Here is a 20,204-nt window from a genome sequence, read left to right as displayed (position 1 = left end):
ATGTTAAATATAATTATATTTATAATTTATAACTAATATTTATATTAATATATTAAGTTAAATTTATATTAAAATCAATATTTATAATTATAATTATATTTAACATTTAGTATATTTAAAAATTTTATATTTTGGTATATTTATAGTGTAAATTAAAATTTTGTGCTTTATATTAAATATAATTATACTTACAATTTATAATTAATATTTATATTAATAAATTAAATTAAATTCATATTAAAATCAATATTTATAATTATAATTATATTTAACGTGGTAATATTTAATATTTAAAATATAATTTAAAAATTATTATACAATTTATTATACTATTATATCAATTATTATATAATTTAAAAATTATATTTATAATTATAATTTAAAAATTCTATATTGTAGTATGTATTAAATATTATTGAAATCGTCAAACCTAACGCGATACCGCTGCCTGTTTTGCTCGAACATACACGTTCTGCCAACCGCTTAGATAGCTCTGTTCTGACAACGATCTTTCTCTCTCGACCTAATCCCACTACGTCGTATAACAGTAGGCAGAGGAGCTCGTAGGAGATAAAATTTCTCGGAATATTTCATCGAGGGAGGGATTTACGCGGGTGAAGAACGCCGCGTGGGAACACGGATCCTTTGCTCGACAGAGATATACTCTGTTCCCTTTTATGCATATAATTAACGCGAATAAGCTCCGCGGCGGCGGCGGCAGAGCTCTCGTAAGGTCTGGCAAGGGTTCTCCAGATGAAAAATTTCCATAAAATAGCCGGAAACTGTTACTGCGTAACCGGGAGCCGTATATACCGAGCGCAGCACAAAACGAGCCATCGTCCGGAAGTGAACGGTGAATTAGGACACGCTCCTGCCAGCCGTGGTAATTAGAAATTATAATATTTACGGTTGTAACATACATACTGCTCGATTATTATCGGGCTGCATCTTTTTTTTTTTTTTTATTCTCAGTCTCATCGGGGGCTTCCTTCGGGAAGCTCTTTGCGTCATAGTTACTCATCTAGTAACACTCTAGGGCAATATTTCGTGCTAGTAATGTTACAGTTACCTTTTCTAGTAACATTTTAAGCTTTGCAACGATGGACGCTCAATGTCGATACGCATGAAATTAATACGTTTGCGTAGATGATCGACAAGTAGCTTCTAAATTAGATTAATAAATTTTTACTTAATTCGAGACATTAGAGGAACCGATGATTGCAGATCAGAATTTAAAATTCTCGTTCGACGAGGTGTATTTGTATCAAAAGATGTATGATAAGTACCGGTTGATGAAGTTGGTAGGCGTGGAATAGCCCAACTGTAGCCGCGATCTGATCACCTTCTCCTGAACGGTAACCATCCTCGAGCTTCTGGAACTCTGGTGCACCCTAGTGGTCCTGATCACTTGGTAACAGTGATGTTTCGTCTGGGTGTTGGCCACCCTGTCACTCCTCGGTTCGATCATCGTAAACATGATTGGCTTTCACTGATCACTACTAACCAATTCGATCACCAGGAACACACGGTCTTGCTGTTTTCACTACCGGTCTCATTTTTTTCCTCTGTCAAACCCCTTTGGATTATGCCAAGAGTCTCTTCACTCAGTCACTGACTATCACAAATCTCTTTGGTTTGTCTCGCGAATGTCGGAAGCGTCTTAATTATCCAAGATACATTTCGGTACCCAACAGACCTGCATTTTTTTTTTGAGGGGGGAGAGAGAAAAATAAAGGGGATGCTTTGAAATTTCTTAAACAGAAAATTCCTGGAATCTCTTCTTATTGAAAAAAGAATATGTTGCAACTGCTTGGAACTTTTCTGGCTACTTGGACTTTCAAACGAAGAAATTCTGGAACTTTCTGAATAAAAGATTCGTGGAGTATTTCTAAATAAAAAAGAAAAAAAAAAAAAGAACCATGAAGAGCCTTGAAATTTTTTTCGTTCGAAAGAATTAAGGAAAATGTTCTTCGGAGGAAGAAACGCGTACAAGGAGGACGAAACGTCTGGCAACTTTGAAATAAATGCTCGAGAAGCAGCTCGTGATTAAAGTTGGAAAGACTTTTAGCGTGGTTCTACGGAACTCTAAAGTTCGACTCTGACTATCTTGAGGAGCAGCGGTATATAGCTTGAAATTTTAATCGCGGCGAGTATCTTGGTTAGTTGGTTCGCAGCCACGAGTTGATTTGATTAATTGAGTCCCTAGGGACTTCTTACGCGTGGAGGTTCTTTAATTGGGAGCAAGATGAATTGAGGAGCGTCTCGTACCAACTTGCAACTGACGACGATGAAAATTGTTCGATTCGTTAGAAGACAAATTAATATGCCTGAACATGCCAAGATATGATATAATAACATAATGCAACGTAGTAATATTTTATTTCTAAAAATAACATGTTTCATTCACAAATATACTTTATTATAGGTCAGCCGCTTGATCCACATTAATCACAAAAATCCCTGCTTAAAGCGTAAACAACGAAAGAAGGAAAAATTCCCTATCAACGTGAGTGACTGACGACCATCGCGATAAAAGCAACGCGCTAGATTTGTAAAAGCATAGTGCTGTTTCTCTCTATTAAAGGGAACTCTATTTTATCATCTTAATGGAACACTGACGCGATTCATGATAAAATACGGCGTCCATAGAACGATATCCATCTAGGGTTTATTCGTTCGTTCGTGGTTTAATCGAGAAAAGTCGATCGCACGTCTCTCTCTCTCTCTTTGACGTAAATCTAATATTTCCCATAACGCTCCAATTACTCGATAATCGATACCCGTGCCTACATCTGTTTCCTCTCTTTTTTGGTCTTCGTTTTCACGTTTCACACAGAGTGCACCGAATCCACTGTGTCTAATTTTAACATGGCCCCAACTGTTTCTGGTGTCCAACATCCACTCAAACCTTTTTTAGAAAACTGAAGAATTCAAACGAAATCAAATGATAATTAGAAAAATTCAGTTTCGATTGTCGTTGTCGCTTTGTCTCCTCTTATCTTATCGTTTCTCTTTTCGGAGGGAGCTGCTTAATATGAATACGAGACGCACGGTCGTTTTCACTTGGCGACTGTTTCCGGTTGACTGATAACCAATCGCGACTTTCTATCGACGATTGCAATTAATATGCCTGGGCACGCATATACCGTGGACCGGATGGCGGAGGAAATGAAATTTTTTGTTTTCTTTCTTTTTTTTTCGTCCCGAAATCGACTCTCACGATCCTTTACATGAGTATGACGAAAGACGTTCAAGCAAACTCGGTTTAACGATTATTTAACACCATTGCGCTGGCGACTGGTTCGCGGACCATAACGAGTGACCGAACCGTATACAATAATTCGTCGCTTTCTTTTCGAACTCGTCTCATTGGTATGATATGACTGGATAGAAATTATCGAGAAGTAATAAATTTATCATTTTGTTTTGCCTGGGCTGTATCTAAATATAGTTAAAATACCCTGAAAATATTGATAATTTTGGGACAAAAACATTCCCGACGTGCGAAGAGGTTAACCACCTGCGTTGGCAATAGATTGCGGACCATAACGAATGACCAAAATCGTATACAATAATTCGTCGCTTTCTTTTCGAACTTGTCTCATTGGTATGATATGGCTGGATAGAAATTATCGAGAAGTAATAAATTTATCATTTTGTTTTGCCTGGGCTGTACCTAAATATAGTTAAAATACTGTGAAAATATTGATAATTTTGGGACAAAAACATTCCCGACGTGCGAAGAGGTTAACCACCTGCGCTGGCAATAGATTGCGGACCATAACGAGTGACCGGACCCGTATACAATAATTCATCTGGTGGCCAAATATTAATTTTATATCAGTAAATATTATAATATTATATATAATATATATATATTTTTTTATTATTATATATTCTATGTAACATCATAAATTAAGTCGTGTAATATGCCTCAGAAATTTAGGTTAATACGAGGTGCTTTTAGTATCTTCTTTGCAAACAGCCAGCGTTTTTCTTCGTTTCTATAAAAGATGCTCCTCTAATGCGATTCTTGGATATGAAAATTTACTTTTATTTACGAAATGCCCACGCTTCTTTCCGGATATTACCATGTTAATGACACTGAACTACTTTGATATTCTATTATCAGATCAATAAATTCTTGAAAAGAAGCTTCGAATTTTGCGGTGCAACACGTAACAATAATTTTTTAGTTGAACAAGTATAATAATAACAATGTTCAGTGAAACAATTGAATGTTCGATAATAATTTTTTTAATTAAACAACAATTTCGATTTCATTGCGAGTGACTCAATCGACCGGCCATTAATTTATACGAAAAACAATTTTCCGTCACTGCGCTACGTTCCTTGTAATTAATCGCGTTTCGCGGGCCGGCATAACGCGCGAATTAAATCTCGGTAATCTGCCGCGAACGCGCTTTAAACATGCCCGGTACAACACTGTGAAAGCATCCTACCTCTTGTAATTAGTGTACCGACTTAATTGTGTTTGAGAATTACGATCTCTTTATTGTATTCGTCGTATCTGACGCCGTGATTACCCATTACATTATATTTGATCGCCGAAGTGAGTTACACGCTCCTTCGTTATTTTCCACTCTAATCGTTTTCCCGAGGAAAAGGGCGATTCGACGTTTCAGAAATCGAAAAGTCCGCGGAAAAATTGGCTAATGATATTTACTATGAAATAATAGAATAACGATAACTTTGAATAATAAGAAAATTTCGTTCGTCAAATTTAAAAAATAAAATAACAATAAATAATTAAAATATAACAATAAATAAATAACAAATTATAAATTAATAATAAAATAGAAATAAAATAAACGCAACTGAGAGTAACTGTTTCTCAAATTTGCGAGTCCTTTCACTGTCGAAAGAGGATAAAGTTTCCATCAGAGACACTGAAATGAATAAAAAGAAAAACGAAAAAGAAATGGAGAAACATTTAAGGCACAATAGAATACGCAAGCTTTCTGTTTTACGAAAAATCATTTGGATCTCGGAAAAATACACGTTTATGAAATTTCTAACAAACAACTAATTTCACATTTTATGAAGTTTCTACCAAAATTTATAGATTGGTCGTTTTGAGTACTTTGATAGTTCCAGCAGGTTGCTTTCTTTTGCAATTATTTCGAGGATCTTCGAGAAAGAGAGCGAGAGAGAGAAAATATGGATGCTCCAATATTTCATAATATTAATTACTCAATTCTAAAGTGTTTTAAACCCCAATTTATCTCACTTTAACCTTAATTTCATTTCGCGTCTCGCGCAATATAAATTCATGAATCTGTATTTGGCGCAGAGTGCAGCAAGTTGAAATTAACTAACCAACACGTTATTATTTGTAGTCCGACGCTAATTGAGAATTATCGAACCAGTAAAAACTGAAGCGGCTTCTAAACGATATCAAGCAACTGCTGCTGGACCGCGAACGTTTACAGTAAATTTGCAAATTGAATTGAAATTTCGAAATACAAAAAAGTTACAATGCCAATCTAACGTGAACAAAATGTGGAAAATATCCAAAATACAGTGCTTTCTAGGATATTTAGGATTCGAATGAAAATCCGCGGTCTGGTTATTACTCTTATGAAAAATAACTGAGGCGAGGAAACAACGATCTAATATAATCCTTTTTCGCAAAGTAACGAAGCAGCAACGCAACGAATCGAGTTTTTAACCTCTTGCACACGTCCAGAATTTTTTGTCCCAAAATTGTAATATTTTCTCAGTCTCAAGTATATCCAGGTAAAACAAAATAGAACGAATAAAAACGGACAATGAATTTATTACCTCTCAATCATTTCTATCCAGTGATATCGTATCTACGAGTTCAAAAAGAACGCCGCTGTTATTGCTCCGCAGCTAGAGATATTTGTTACTATAGAATAACCACATAGTAACGTAATAAATACGATCATACATACGGGCACGTACGAGCAAATAAGATCTTGTTCTTGTATACTTGTATTTCGTAAATTTCTGAGACATATTACACGGCTTAATTTATGATATAGAATATATAATAAAAAAATATATATATATATATTACATATAATATATAATATTATAATATTTACTGATATAAAATTAATATTTGGCCACCAGATGAATTATTGTATACGGGTCCGGTCACTCGTTATGGTCCGCAATCAGTTGTCAGCGCAGGTGGTTAACTTCTTCGCACGTTGGGAATTTTTTTGTCCCAAAATTATCAATATTTTCACAGTGTTTTAAGTATATTTAGGTATAGCCCAGGCAAAACAAAGCGACAAATTTATTACTTCTCGATAATTTCTATCCAGTCGTGTCATACCAATGATACGAGTTCGAAATGAAAGCGACGAATTATTGTATACGATTTTGGTCACTCGTTATGGTCCGCAATCTGTTGCCAGCGCAGGTGGTTAACCTCTTCGCACGTGGGGAATTTTTTTGTCCCAAAATTATAAATATTTTCACAGTATTTTAAGTATATTTAGGTATAGCCCAGGCAAAACAAAACGACAAATTTATTTATTACTTCTCGATAATTTCTATCCAGTCATGTCATACCAATGATACGAGTTCGAAATGAAAGCGACGAATTATTGTATACGATTTTGGTCACTCGTTATGGTCCGCAATCTGTTGCCAGCGCAGGTGGTTAACCTCTTCGCACGTGGGGAATTTTTTTGTCCCAAAATTATAAATATTTTCACAGTATTTTAAGTATATTTAGGTATAGCCCAGGCAAAACAAAACGACAAATTTATTTATTACTTCTCGATAATTTCTATCCAGTCATGTCATACCAATGAGACGAGTTGAAGAAAGAAAGCGACGGAATTGTTTGTATACGGGTTCGCGGTCACTCGTTATGGTCCGCAGTCAGTTGCCGGCGCAAGTGGTTAATATCATTCGGTGTTCTTTCATATCAAACGACATCGGCCCGAGTGGAAGAAAGTAGACGAAATTAAAAATTAAGCTGCCACTCTGCTCCGCGAAATTACAACTTGCGTTGGTATCACAGTATCGGCCTGTGGTTTACGAGGCGTTCGCAAATATAATATGCTTCTCCTTGTGATTTGAAAGGAATTCTTCTCGCGAGAAATATCGAAGGAATCTCTGTCTTTTTCTCTCTCTCTCTTGGCTAACGCTCCAAAGATGGACGATCGTGGTTCATTGCTATTCCGACGTATTTTTCGTACGTGAGTCCCCGATCCGGCTGCGCTAAAGAGGAGAACAAACGGTATCCACTGACACGTTCTAGTTACACGAGCATAAACTAATTGCATGCGAATGATTTTTTTTTCTATAACCGTGTCAACGACGCCGTGAACATACCCTCCACTTCTTGGAAACTTGGATCCTCAGCTACGCTCGAGCGATCAGAATTGTTCCAAGTCGATCACTCGTTCCAAAATTTACTCTGCTTCCCTGGCGCTTTCTTTCTTTCTTTCTTTCTTTTTTTTCTTCTTCTAGAAATTTGATTTTGAAATTCAGACTTCAATTTCATTTTCGGCCATTTCGGAATTAATTCCTTCTTTGAAAAGTTTTAATTTCGTTTAGAAAGAGAAAAGGGTTAATATTGAGTAGAGTTGCGACGAGAGCAGAGTGACCTAAGGAGAGAAGCACCTAAATTGTCGACACCTAATCTCGGAAAAAAGAGGAAGCCAGCTCGTACAAGCCTCTGAGTAAATAAGGATTTCGCCGGCGCGGATTTAGGGTTCGACATCGTGCTACAAATATCGAGTGATACGGTTAAGAGGAATACTATACAGAGTGCTTCAAAATACGTGAAATAATCCGTAGGAAACTATTTCTCTTGGCACGCTCGATAAAATATAAAACAATATTCCTCCTTTTAGATCCTCTATTCCAGTCTTTTCTAAGAATTTTCTTTTCCCGTTATCAAATTGTAGCGCCTCTCAGTATGTTTGACATTTTAATTTACAAGACAGACACTGAGATGTCAATTAAAAGATAAGATATTGATAAGATATTAATTTACGAGATACTTGTTCCGTTTTTACTATATCGTTGTACGTCGAATATGGATATTTTTCAATTTAGGGAATATTATTTCAGTAGCTGTTTGCTATTCGGAACGACACGTTTTTAGAATTTATTGCCCGTGTCTTTTATTTTCAACTATTTTAACTCTGACGAGTGATCTTTCAGCGAAACGAGAATGAAACGGGAAGCGTCTCCAATTTCTCCTGTTATCTTCCATTTGAAATGTTATCTAAATTCGCCGGGCGTTCAGCAACGCGTTCCACCGGAAGTCCATTAGAGGAGAGAGTCCAACAATTTTCGCGCGGTGACCCAGACTAAAGTTAAAAAGACTCTCGAAATATCCGTCATATATTTATCGATACCACCTTCGTCTAAAAAGGTGGAAAACTTCTCGACAAATATTCCAAAACTCCAGAGAAACTAAGAAACTTGAACTTAAACGTCTTCTGTTTAATTTGTAAAAATTGGACACAACGAGACTCGAAGAGTTAAATAAGATAAATAACGGAACTTCTTAGAAAAACTGGAGAAATCTCAGTTTTTAAAACTCTTTGTCAAATTCGAACACTCTCTTCCTCCTCCTTCTTCCACAAATAATTTGACACAGGAAGACACGTTGTGAGATGACGAAAACTACACCAAATAGTTCTCCACTATCACCAAAGATTCTTCTCCGAAACGACTCGAAACAGATCTCCAATTTCTCTGGCAAAAAAAACCAAAAAAAAAAAAAAAAAGAAGAAGTAAAATAGTACAACAGCGACAAGCCTCGATTTAATTAGTTATCAAAGAATAATTAGGCGAGAACACGATTATTAGTTCGTGGACGACGACGGTAAACGACGATGGAAATACCTCGACATATCGGCGTGCACGTTGATTCACTAGCGTCAAGTACGGTACTGTTTGCCGTTAGCTTCGATACCATAATGGACACTGTCAAAGTCAAATGAAAGGTGGAGCGCGCCTCCCACCGGTGATTTCAACGCGCGTACACGCCGTCACCGGCAAACAGCAACGATATTCGTTCGGAAATATGGAGGTCGATATTTACACCGATTTCTATGTTCACCGTGGAAAAACATTCTTGACGATGGACTCTTCTTGACGATGCCAAAAGATATCAGTCAAGGAATATTTTCATATTTTTTCTCCCTTTTTTCCCTCACTGTATAGATTATTTATTTCTTTACATGTTGTATCTACCCTCTTTTCCATATTGTACATATTCTATATAGTTATTTTTCTAGACCAGCGGTCCCGTTTTTCTCATTTTGGAAAGTCTCTGTTTTCAGTTTAGAAAATCTTCTGGAATATCATTGGAGTACCCTACAATTTCATTTATCGTAATTTTCTATTGATTCTTAATTTTTGAAATTCTTGTCCAATTTTTTGTTACTTTTAATTTATCCTCGTTTGAAAGATTTATTTTGAAAAGTTTCAGTCTGTGTTTAGTTTAGAAAATCTTTCTTATTTCAAAATGTTGTTTATTTTAATTTTCAGCTGAATTCTTAATTTTCGAAATTTTTTCTAATTTTTTTTTGTTACTTTCCAGTTCATCTTCATTTTGAAAAGTTTTAGTCAGTGTTTAGTTTAGAAAATCTTTCTTATTTCAAAATGTTGCCACAGTAATAACTTTGTTTATTTTAATTTTCAGCTGAATTCTTAATTTTCGAAATTTTTTTTAATTTTCTTTTGTTACTTTCCAGTTTATCTTCATTTTGAAAAGTTTCAGTCTGTGTTTAGTTTAGAAAATCTTTCTTATTTCAAAAAGTTGCCACAGTAATAACTTTGTTTATTTTAATTTTCAGCTGAATTATTAATTTTCGAAATCTTTTCTAATTTTTTTTGTTACTTTCTAGTTCATTTTCATTTTGAAAAGTTTCAGTCAGTGTTTAGTTTAGAAAATCTTTCTTATTTCAAAATGTTGCCACAGTAATAACTTTGTTTATTTTAATTTTCAGCTGAATTCTTAATTTTCGAAATTTTTTTTAATTTTCTTTTGTTACTTTCCAATTTATCTTCATTTTGAAAAGTTTCCGTCAGTGTTTAGTTTAGAAAATCTTTCTTATTTCAAAATGTTGCCACAGTAATAACTCTGTTTATTTTAATTTTCAGTTGAGTCTTAATTTTCGAAATTATTTCTTATTCTTTTTTTGTTACTTTCCAGTTCAGTTTCACTTTAAAATGTTTCAGTCTGTGTTTAGTTTAGAAAATCTTTTTTTATTTCAGACTGTTGCCACAGTAATAACTTTGTTTATTTTAATTTCCAGCTGAATTCTTAATTTTTGAAATTTTTTCTAATTTTTTTTTGTTACTTTCCACTTCATCTTCATTTTGAAAAGTTTCAGTCTGTATTTAGTTTAGAAAATCTTTCTTATTTCAGACTGTTGCCACAGTAATAACTTTGTTTATTTTAATTTTCAGTTGATTCTCAATTTTCGAAATATTTCATAATTTCCAGTTCTCTTTCGTTCTGAAAAGTTTTAGTCCACTTTCAGTTTATAAAATCTTTCAGACTGTTACACTGCAATAACAACACTCTTAGTTTATTTTAATTCTTAATTTTCTAATCTTTCTTGAAACCTTTTCTAACCTTTTGTCACTTTGGAAAGCAATTCCGCAGTACTAACTCTCGTCAACAACATTCTCAGTTTCATAGCCCGTCGATTTTCTCCCCGATACCAGCCTATTAGTGTACCTTGCTTGATGACCCTCCTCACTATCTTACAGAAACACAGTGTGCATAGATCACGTGTTCACGTTCGATGCAGATTCACGATCTTCGATACTTTGCCCGCGGCAAAAGTAAAAGTCAGTCATCAGGGAGAAAGCTCCGGTTGTCATTGTACGCGCGACCTAGACATCCTAGTCGAGAGAGGTTGCTCACCGGTTCTCGCCGAAGGTTAACCCATTTCGAATTACGGTTCCGGCGGTGTGGCAATTACGTCGTGAAAATCTATCTCGAAACGAATTTACGAGATGCAGGAACCGCCAGGAATTTTTCATTTAGTTCAGGAATTGTTGAGAGTAGGCCGGTGGGGCGAGGTTACGACAGGGAATCAAGTTCTAGGGAAATTTCATCAACAATTGATGAATAAGATCGTGAATGTTCGAGGGAATGATCTAGGAATAGTAATAATTTTTATTTATTAGTATAGTTTTCGAAACGTAATAAAAAAAAATCAATGTTTGAACCTAAATTTAATTTGAGATTAACGAAATTAGTTTTTTCCTTGTATTTTGTTGAAATTAATGAAATTAGTTTCTTCCTTATATTTTGTTGAAATTAATAAACTTAATTTTTTCTTATATTTTTTTGAAGTTAATAAAATTAGTTTCTTATGTTTTATTTATAAAAAAAATATAATTATTCTTCTTACGTTTTATTTATAAAAACAAATAGAATTGTTTTTCTTACGTTTCATTTGAAAAAACAAGTATAATTATTTTTCTTACGTTTTATTTGCAAAAACAAATATAATTATTTTTCTTACGTTTTATTTCTAAAAACAAATATAATTATTTTTCTTGTGTTTTATTTGTAAAAAGAAATATAATTATTTTTCTTATAATATTAAATATTTTTCTTTTCTTTTATTTATAAAAACAAGTATAATTATTTTTCTTATGTTTTATTTATAAAAGCAAATACAATTATTTTTCTTACGTTTTATTTGAAAAAACAAATATAATTATTTTTCTTACGTTTTATTTCTAAAAACAAATATAATTATTTTTCTTATGTTTTATTTGTAAAAAGAAATATAATTATTTTTCTTATAATATTAAATACTTTTCTTTTCTTTTATTTATAAAAACAAGTATGATTATTTTTCTCACGTTTTGTTTCTAAAAACAAATACAATTATTTATAAAAAAAAAAAATATGTGGGAAGAAACTTTTGGCCCACCCTGTATTTAATAATGTGTGTAACGTTCCCAATCACGACGGGGCGAGTGCAGCGTCGATTCTCATCGAGATATTTCGTCGGTCATCCCAATTAACCTTCTCGGCGTCGCGACGATCGCGTTCGCCGTTTCGCACCGCGAATACTTCATACTCCATGGCCCCGGTGGAATCCACATTAATTTGATTGGTATTGCTATTTCCTCGTCAGCATATATTAACGCAAATGTAATCTCGCGACCGCTAACAAGCATCTCGGCTCAGATATAATTCGGCTACCTTGATCGGCGTGCCAAACGGCAACATCGTTTTCCCTAGAATTCCCTAGACGCGTTGTACATTGGAAATCCCATTATCCTGATGGCTCCTGCGAATAGTTTCACCGAAACGCAGTCTCTGCCCTCTAAACAGAGGGAAATATGGAACAACGTCGCGAAGAAAAAAAAATCGTAAAGCAACGGACAGATGCGGGGAACTGAGAGCAAAGAGGAATCTGGCAAAGAGCTTAACCTCGCCTAAATGCAGCTTCAATCGTTGTGAATGACACACGTGGGATGGTGAATACTTATCGAGGCTCAAGTTTTGCGAAATCTTCGTTAACGTGGATCTTTTCAAGCAACCACACGAATTGAATTAAATTTACGTCTAATTTATTATAAATTTATCACACGACTTGATTAACAATGTTAACTTTCACTCGCAAAATCAATAAAATAAATATTATGTTCCGCTTCGTCAAAATTGAACTCTTGCAAGAACTCTTGCGTTGGCCAACTGATTGCGGACCGTAACGAGCGACCGAGCCCGTATACAATAATTCGTCGCTTTCTTTTCGAGCTCGTCTCATTCGTATGATGTGACTGGATAGAAATGATTGAGAAGTAATAAATTTATCATTTGTTTCGGGCTATACCTAAATATATACTTAAAGCTGTGAAAATATTGATAATTTTGGGATGTGCAAAAATTCTCGACGTGCGTGACACATGATTCGAGCGAAAGAGAGTTGAAATCGAACCGAAATTACTGTGATTACAATTTGAACGAAAGATGTAATATACATGTCACTGATAAAATTATGAGATCTTCACCGACGATCGACAGTAGCAACGGGGAAACAAATCTTCGAAACGAAAAGAGGAAAATCTTCTCCGAAAGATCTTTCCATCACATCGAAATCGAACAAAATCGGATTAATGTAAGGCGAACGATGTCGGGGGTTTCCCTCGTTCACCGTGATGAATCGTCGTCGTTCAAGTTCACTTGAACGATACGTCACACTCTAATAAGAAGTCGAAGCCGCTGGTTAGCTTCGATGTAGGCTAATAAGAGAGGAGCACGCGATCCAAGAAAGCCCGGAGGCACAACGCTCTCCTCCCCTGCGCCCGTTTTTGCTTCTTTTGAACCACCGGCTCGATCGTAATGAGCAACGACACCACCCACAAGCCTTTTCCAACTATACTGGGGGATATACTGGCTATCAAGCTGCCAACCTAACGTGTCATGGTAATGCGAGCCAGTGGCCAACGAATGTTCGATTATAATCGACGTTGACGTTTCAACAGCGTGGAAACGAATTACTTTAGGATAGGATTTTAATTCATTATGTATTTTGGGGCTTGAGAAAGTTGAAATTTATATATATATAATTTATTTTATATATATTTATATATATATATATATATATATATATGAAATTTATAATTAATCATAAAATATTTATATACATTTTTTTATTATATTTTTAATTATATATATACATATATTTTCATATATGTTTACATTAAACTTAACATTATGTTAACATTACACTTAAAGTTTGTTGTTACTGAGGAGAAATTTGGAACGAGCAATAAATTTAGAACTCTAGGGTCTGGTGAAATTTTTGGCACGGTGAGATTTTTGATAATTTCGAGGAGGAGGTGGAAGTCTGAAATTTATTCGAAATTGTTCTCAAGTGAGAAGTGAGTTTCTTTTTACGTTTTTAAAAGTTGACATTCATGTTCTCTGTAAATACGTCGATCTCCTAGTAGTTGCCTACGCGCCTAAACGATTTTCACAGATCTACTGAAGAATCACTACGATCAGAGTTCCTCAAGACCAAATTATTTTTGTATCTAACACTTTCTCAAATAATGCTTAACAGATCACAGGAAATTACTAAAATTTCTATTTTCTTCAAAAAATTTCTCAAGTAAAAACGAAAACACACACAAAAAAAAAAAAAAAAAAACACAAATAAGCAAATTTATATCTCTCTATTATTTATGGTAACGATCCAGGTGGATATGTATTTCTTCAATTTCCATACTCGTTCCCAGAACTCCAGAACAGCCCTCTTTTATTAGAACGAAGTTGAATTCAAACGAGGCTACTACGCCGGGAGGGATCCTCTGAATATGAAAATATTCTAATTGAATCGTCATCTGGAGCGCCAAGATCAGAGAATGCTGCTCGCTCGCGCGTTTACGAGAAGAAAGAAGTCGGCTCGTTTGCGCAGGTTGCTGCGCGCGTCCTCGTTCGACGCGCCAGATACATGAAGAAGCAACTCGTAGGAAGAAAAATCTCCTTTTATCGCCGTTTACATTCACAACATTAACTTTAACAACAAACGTCCATTCAAGAAGCCACCGCGCATGTGAGCATTTGATGATCACCTAAAAAGGAACGTGTGATTGCCGGGTCTGGCAGATTAATTTGAAGATAGGAATTTTAGTGACTCGATAAAAGCGACAAATATGGAGACACGAAGAACATTATTCGCTGTCTTAGAGTTTTAACGGGATCAGGATAATCTTGGGGTCAGAGAGCTTTGTTTCTGACTTGGATGATTGTTTATATCGAGGACTGTAAAAGATACATTAATAATAATAAATAACTGGTAAAAGGTCGATTACACGCTAGAAAAAAAACGACGAGTCGATTTTCGTAACGGAAGTCTGTTATACGACACTTCGTTTTTTTGAGAAAAAATCATAGAAGATTAGCCACTTTCGCTGATCGACTGATTGCGGACCATAACGAGTGACCGAACCGTATAAAATAATTTGTCGCTTTCTGAACTCGTCGATACGACATCACCTGATAGAAATTATTGAGAAGTAAATAAATGTATTATTTGTTTGGCCTGGATTATACTCAAATATACTTAAAAACTGAGGAAATATTGCATATTTTGGGGCAAATTCCAGCGTAAGAGGTTAACTCTTTGCGCTGGTGATTAATTGCGGACCATAACGAGTGACCGAACCGTATACAAAAATTCGTCGCTTTCTTTTTCTTTTGAACTCGTCGGTATGATATCAATAGATAAAAATTATTGAGAAGTATTAAATTTATCATTTGTTTTGCCTGGGCTATACTTAAATATACTTAAAACTGANAGGAAATATTGCAATTTTGGGACAAATTCCAGCGCAAGAGGTTAACTCCTTGCGCTGGCGACTGATTGCGGACCATAACGAGTGACCGAACCGTATACATATAATAATAATTTGTCGCTTTCCTTTTGAACTCGTCGATACGATATCACCTGATAAAAATTGTTGAGAAATAATAAATTTATTATTTGTTTCGCCCTGGTTATACTTAAAACCGAGGAAATATTACAATTTTGGGACAAAAAATTCTCGTAGCGCAAGAAGTTAAAATGTAGAATAAAATTTGCTTCCCGACTGTACTATAATTGTATAAATTATATCGAGAATAATATGTACGTCTGTTTGAGAATTTTTCGAACGCGTAAAATTTGTGATGGAACAACCAAAAAGTCGCAACGAGAAAGATACATTTGTTGTTTGACAAAAGGTTTTCAGCGAAACTCTTCACACAGAGAATTACGAGAATTTACGTAACTTCGGGGTTCTCTGATGGAACACGAGACTATAGAAAATTTTAAGAAGTCAACGTGCAACCAGATTCAACGGGAAGCTTTCGCACGGTTTAATCACCGAATGTCATTCCTCAGTGTCACTTCGACGTGCCCGCGAGGTTAAAAACCTGCCTTTTCCAGCGGTTTTCCAACAACGATGCCTTGCGAAAGTCGGAATGAGTCATCGACTCATTTGTCTAAACGTTTCTGCAACTCGACTCTGAAACGACTGAGCACGCTTTGAAATCCTACCGCTCGTTATATTACCTTTTATATTCAATGTCATTCTTTTTTTTTTTTCTGCTATATCTTACACGTCTTTAAAAGTCCAGTCTCGTGTTTCCGACAGTGTCTTTGGGTCTTTAAATTTTCGCTCCGAAATTTGTGTAATTTAAATACAGAAAATAAATATACCATGTAGTATAATTTTTTTTCTTCTTCTTCGAACAAATTATTTCATCGTGGCGTAGATCAATGTAGATCGTCAAATATAACGATATAAATTTTGTAGAAATTTAGAAATATTTCGTTTATCTTATTTCATACGTAGATACTTGGAATTAAGTTTAATTAAGTTTTATAAAAATCAGAGTGTTGAACATTATGATATTCGTCTTTTTATGGATAATTATTTTTCCATTAAAAAGAAGGCTTTCCATTTAATGTTTGGGTCTTTAAATTGTCGCTTCGATATTCGTGTAATTTAAATACAGAAAATAAATATACCATGTAGTATAATTTTTTTTCTTCTTCTTTGAACAAATTATTTCATCGTGGCGTAGATCAATGTAGATCGTCAAATATAACGATATAAATTTTATAGAAATTTAGAAATATTTATCTTATTTTATATGTAAATACTTGGAATTAAGTTTAATTAAGTTTTATAAAAATCAGAGTGTTGATATTCGTCTTTTTATGGATAATTATTTTTCCATTAAAAAGAAAGCTTTCTATTTAATGTTTGGGTCTTTAAATTGTCGCTCCGATATTTGTGTAATTTAAATACAGCAGATAGATATATCATGTAGTATAATTTTTTTTCTTCTTCTTTGAACAAATTATTTCATCGTGGCGTAGATCAATGTAGATCGTCGAATATAACGATATAAATTTTGTAGAAATTTAGAAATATTTCGTTTATCTTATTTTACACGTAGATACTTGGAATTAAGTTTAATTAAGTTTTATAGAAATCAGAGTGTTGAGCATTATGATATTCGTCTTTTTATGGATAATTATTTTTCCATTAAAAAGAAGGCTTTACATTTAATGTTTCGGTTCTCATAAGCAAAATTGGGCCAACAGGAAACATTGGGGATAAACGATCGCGTGTAACAACGTTTAAAACGAAAGCAACGGATCGTTGCATTGTGTCCGAGGTTGTTCTCAAGGAAAAACGAGCAGATCGCGTCATCGATGCTCGCTGCACAGTCGTATGCGCAACTTGGTTAGCTGTTCTACCACCTTTTTCACGAATGGTGGGCCATTTTTCTATGCGGGTCGTCTTTATCGTTCAAATTTCATAAAATTTCTATTTCTAGAAATTCCAAACATCACCGCGCCTGAATTAAAATACATTAGGTTTTATTTTAAACTCTGGCCACTATTTTAAACTCTGCAAATAAATGCTTATCTAAATATTTAAGTGTTCAATAATATCTTGATACCTAACCTCCAAAATTTGTACAAACTTAATATCATTAAGCTTGTCTAAAGAACCACCAAAAATCTAATTTTTAACGTTAAATCCTACGTTTAACATCAACTTTTTAACGTTCGATTAAAAATCTCGCGCTCGATCCAAATCTAACCTCAAATTTGCAAAGTATATTTCCCCAAACCTAACCTTAACCTGAATCAATCATTAATAATTAGACTTAGATTTAAAAAAAAAAGCCTAAAACCTCGACAATGTTAATTAATTTTTTAATTAAGAAATATTTATTGTAATAATCCGAGACTCCAAGACCAGAAGTTATGATGCTATCATAATTTCGTTATATTATGATTTCCACTGATTTAAAAAAAATTTACTGCGTCAGCTAATAAACGAGACACGCGCTTTTTGACTTCCGATTGTCCCTACACTTCATTCTCCGCTCGTATCGTACGATTATACGTCGCTTCAGTATTCCTCGATGACAAAGTTAACCGGTTATTGAAAGCGATAGTCGTTTCATCGGTGTTGTTTTAATTCTTTGCAAACGATGAAGTGAAGCGATTGCTCAACGTGCCTATAAATAAGCTACTTCAGTCGTACTTTAATCCATCCGGCGATAAATCTACCAAGGTAAATCCGGTTGAAACACCTTCCGTTTAAAATCCTCATCGATCGGACCTGCCAGCGAATTAATTAAGACCGTGGCGAATCCGCCTTTTAATTAAAATATCGTTTGAACATTTTCACCAAGGAAATGTACGTACGTTATTTTCTAACTCGTTATTTTATAATAGCAATGGTATTTGCCAAGAATAACAATAACAAATGGTAACAGAATGTTCTATTTCATTAAGGAGATTATAATTCGATATCGATACACATGCAAATTACTAATTTTATTAATATTTTTTTTATCTATGCGTGATTTCAACAAAGTACAATTCTACAATTCAAATCGAGAATTTTGAATGCGGCTAAATTCTGGTGCAATTCCAACGCAGCTAATTCTAGGTACTGAAATTTTTATTTAATTTCATCTATACGTTTATAGATGAAATTCCAACAATGGAATTGCGCGTGCTGCAATTCTAAAAAGCAGTGGAATTGTGCCAACACAGTCAAATTGTAATATGCTGGAATTTCAAGTTTCAAGCACTGCAGTTTCAACCGAGTCAAACTGCGTTTGCTACAATTTTAATACAAATCAAATTCTAAGCACTGGAGTTTCAACCAAGACGAACCGTGTTTTTTTGCAATTTCAATAGAATAAAATTAGAATCAAATTTTATTTAAGCACTGCAGTTCCAAACTGCGTTTGCTACAATTTCAATATAAATCAAATTTTAAGCACTAGAATTTCAACCAAGACGAACCGTGTTTTTTGTAGTTTCAATAGAATCAAATTTTATTTAAACACTGCAGTTTCAACCGAGTCAAACCGTGTTTTTTGCAATTTCAATAGAATCAAATTTTATTTAAGCACTGCAATTTCAACCGAGTCAAACCGTGTTTTTTGCAATTTCAATAAAATCAAATTTTATTTAAGCACTGCAGTTCCAAACTGCGTTTGGTACAATTTCAATACAAATCAAATTTTAAGCACTGGAGTTTCAATCAAGACGAACCGTGTTTTTTGTAATTTCAATAGAATCAAATTTTATTTAAACACTGCAGTTTCAACCAAGTCAAACCGTGTTTTTTGCAATTTCAATAGAATCAAATTTTATTTAAGCACTGCAGTTCCAAACTGCATTTGGTACAATTTCAATACAAATCAAATTTTAAGCACTGGAGTTTCACTCAAGTCAAACCGTGTTTTTTTGCAATTTCAATAGAATCAAATTTTATTTAAGCACTGTAGTTTCAACCGAGTCAAATTGCACGCGCTGCAATTTCAATACGATCAAATTTTTAAGCACTGCAGTCTCGAATTTTAGGTACGGCAATTCCAACCAAGTCAAACTTGTACGAGCTGAAATTTCAACGCGGTCAAATTGCACGCGCTGCAATTTTAACCTAGTCAAGTTCTACGAGCCGCAGTTGCAACCCGCTCAAACTCAACGATTCCAACAAGTTGAAGCAATACCAAGCAATATAAATCTATATAATTCCAACATAATTAAATTCTCGTTCTCAAAAAAAAAAGAAAAAAAAAAAAGATCAAAATTTGTATTTTTAGTAGAAAATAAAAACCGGCAAACCATGAAAAACGATCGTGCACATAATGGGATTTGAACTAAGAATCGTGCGGCGGAAATCGAAATGTGATCGACAGAATCGATCGAGGATAGTTAACTTTCACTAGCCAGAGCGAATTTCATGGTGGAAAGACGTGGCTGACACGAATCTAGACGCATCGACGGATCGACACCTATTTCATGAACGGTACTGTACACGCGGAGTGAGCGCTAACGGTACCAGCAATGTTATCTACACTACTATACGCTTGCTTCGTTTGCTTGCCACGTGTCCCGATGCCTGTTAACATAGTTATCGCATTCGGTTATCGATGACGCTTCCTCGTTCGCTGTCGTCGTCCTATTGTCCGTACTGTAGCCTGTTGTCTTTGATCGACAGCTAGTCAATAACAATATCGAAAAATATATGTATATACACACACACACACACCGGTGCATTCTATGGATACTCGAATGGAAGAATCGAGTGATTTAGTACGATTTAGTATTTTATGAGTGCAAACAGAAAACGTGGAATTTAAGAAGCGATACGATTTAACTCGTTAAATGTAA

At 34.6% G+C, this 20,204-nt stretch overlaps 1 protein-coding gene across 6 annotated transcripts in view; it reads right to left on the bottom strand.

Annotated features, from left to right (window-relative positions):
* The window catches only part of LOC122539108 (IQ motif and SEC7 domain-containing protein 1), a 118,406-nt gene that overhangs the window by 24,416 nt on the left and 73,786 nt on the right, over positions 1 to 20,204 (bottom strand). For 2 of the 6 annotated variants that reach the window (XM_043673748.1, XM_043673747.1), the window contains exon 2: positions 1,287 to 1,696. The exons of 3 other annotated variants lie outside the window; for them this stretch is intronic. In XM_043673748.1, the coding sequence (XP_043529683.1) occupies positions 1,287 to 1,477 (191 nt within the window). In that variant the 5' untranslated portion in view covers positions 1,478 to 1,696. Of the gene's footprint in view, positions 1 to 1,286; positions 1,697 to 8,865; positions 8,926 to 20,204 lie in introns of those variants that run through there. One more of the 6 variants, XM_043673749.1, reaches the window with a different exon arrangement.

The sequence above is a fragment of the Frieseomelitta varia genome, unplaced genomic scaffold (assembly GCF_011392965.1).
Source record: "Frieseomelitta varia isolate USP_RPSP 00005682 unplaced genomic scaffold, Fvar_1.2 scaffold_191, whole genome shotgun sequence".
In the NCBI taxonomy this organism is placed as follows: Eukaryota; Metazoa; Arthropoda; class Insecta; order Hymenoptera; family Apidae; genus Frieseomelitta; species Frieseomelitta varia.
The sequence above is the reverse complement of the archived record's forward strand: the minus strand, read 5'-3'. Positions and strand labels throughout refer to the sequence as shown.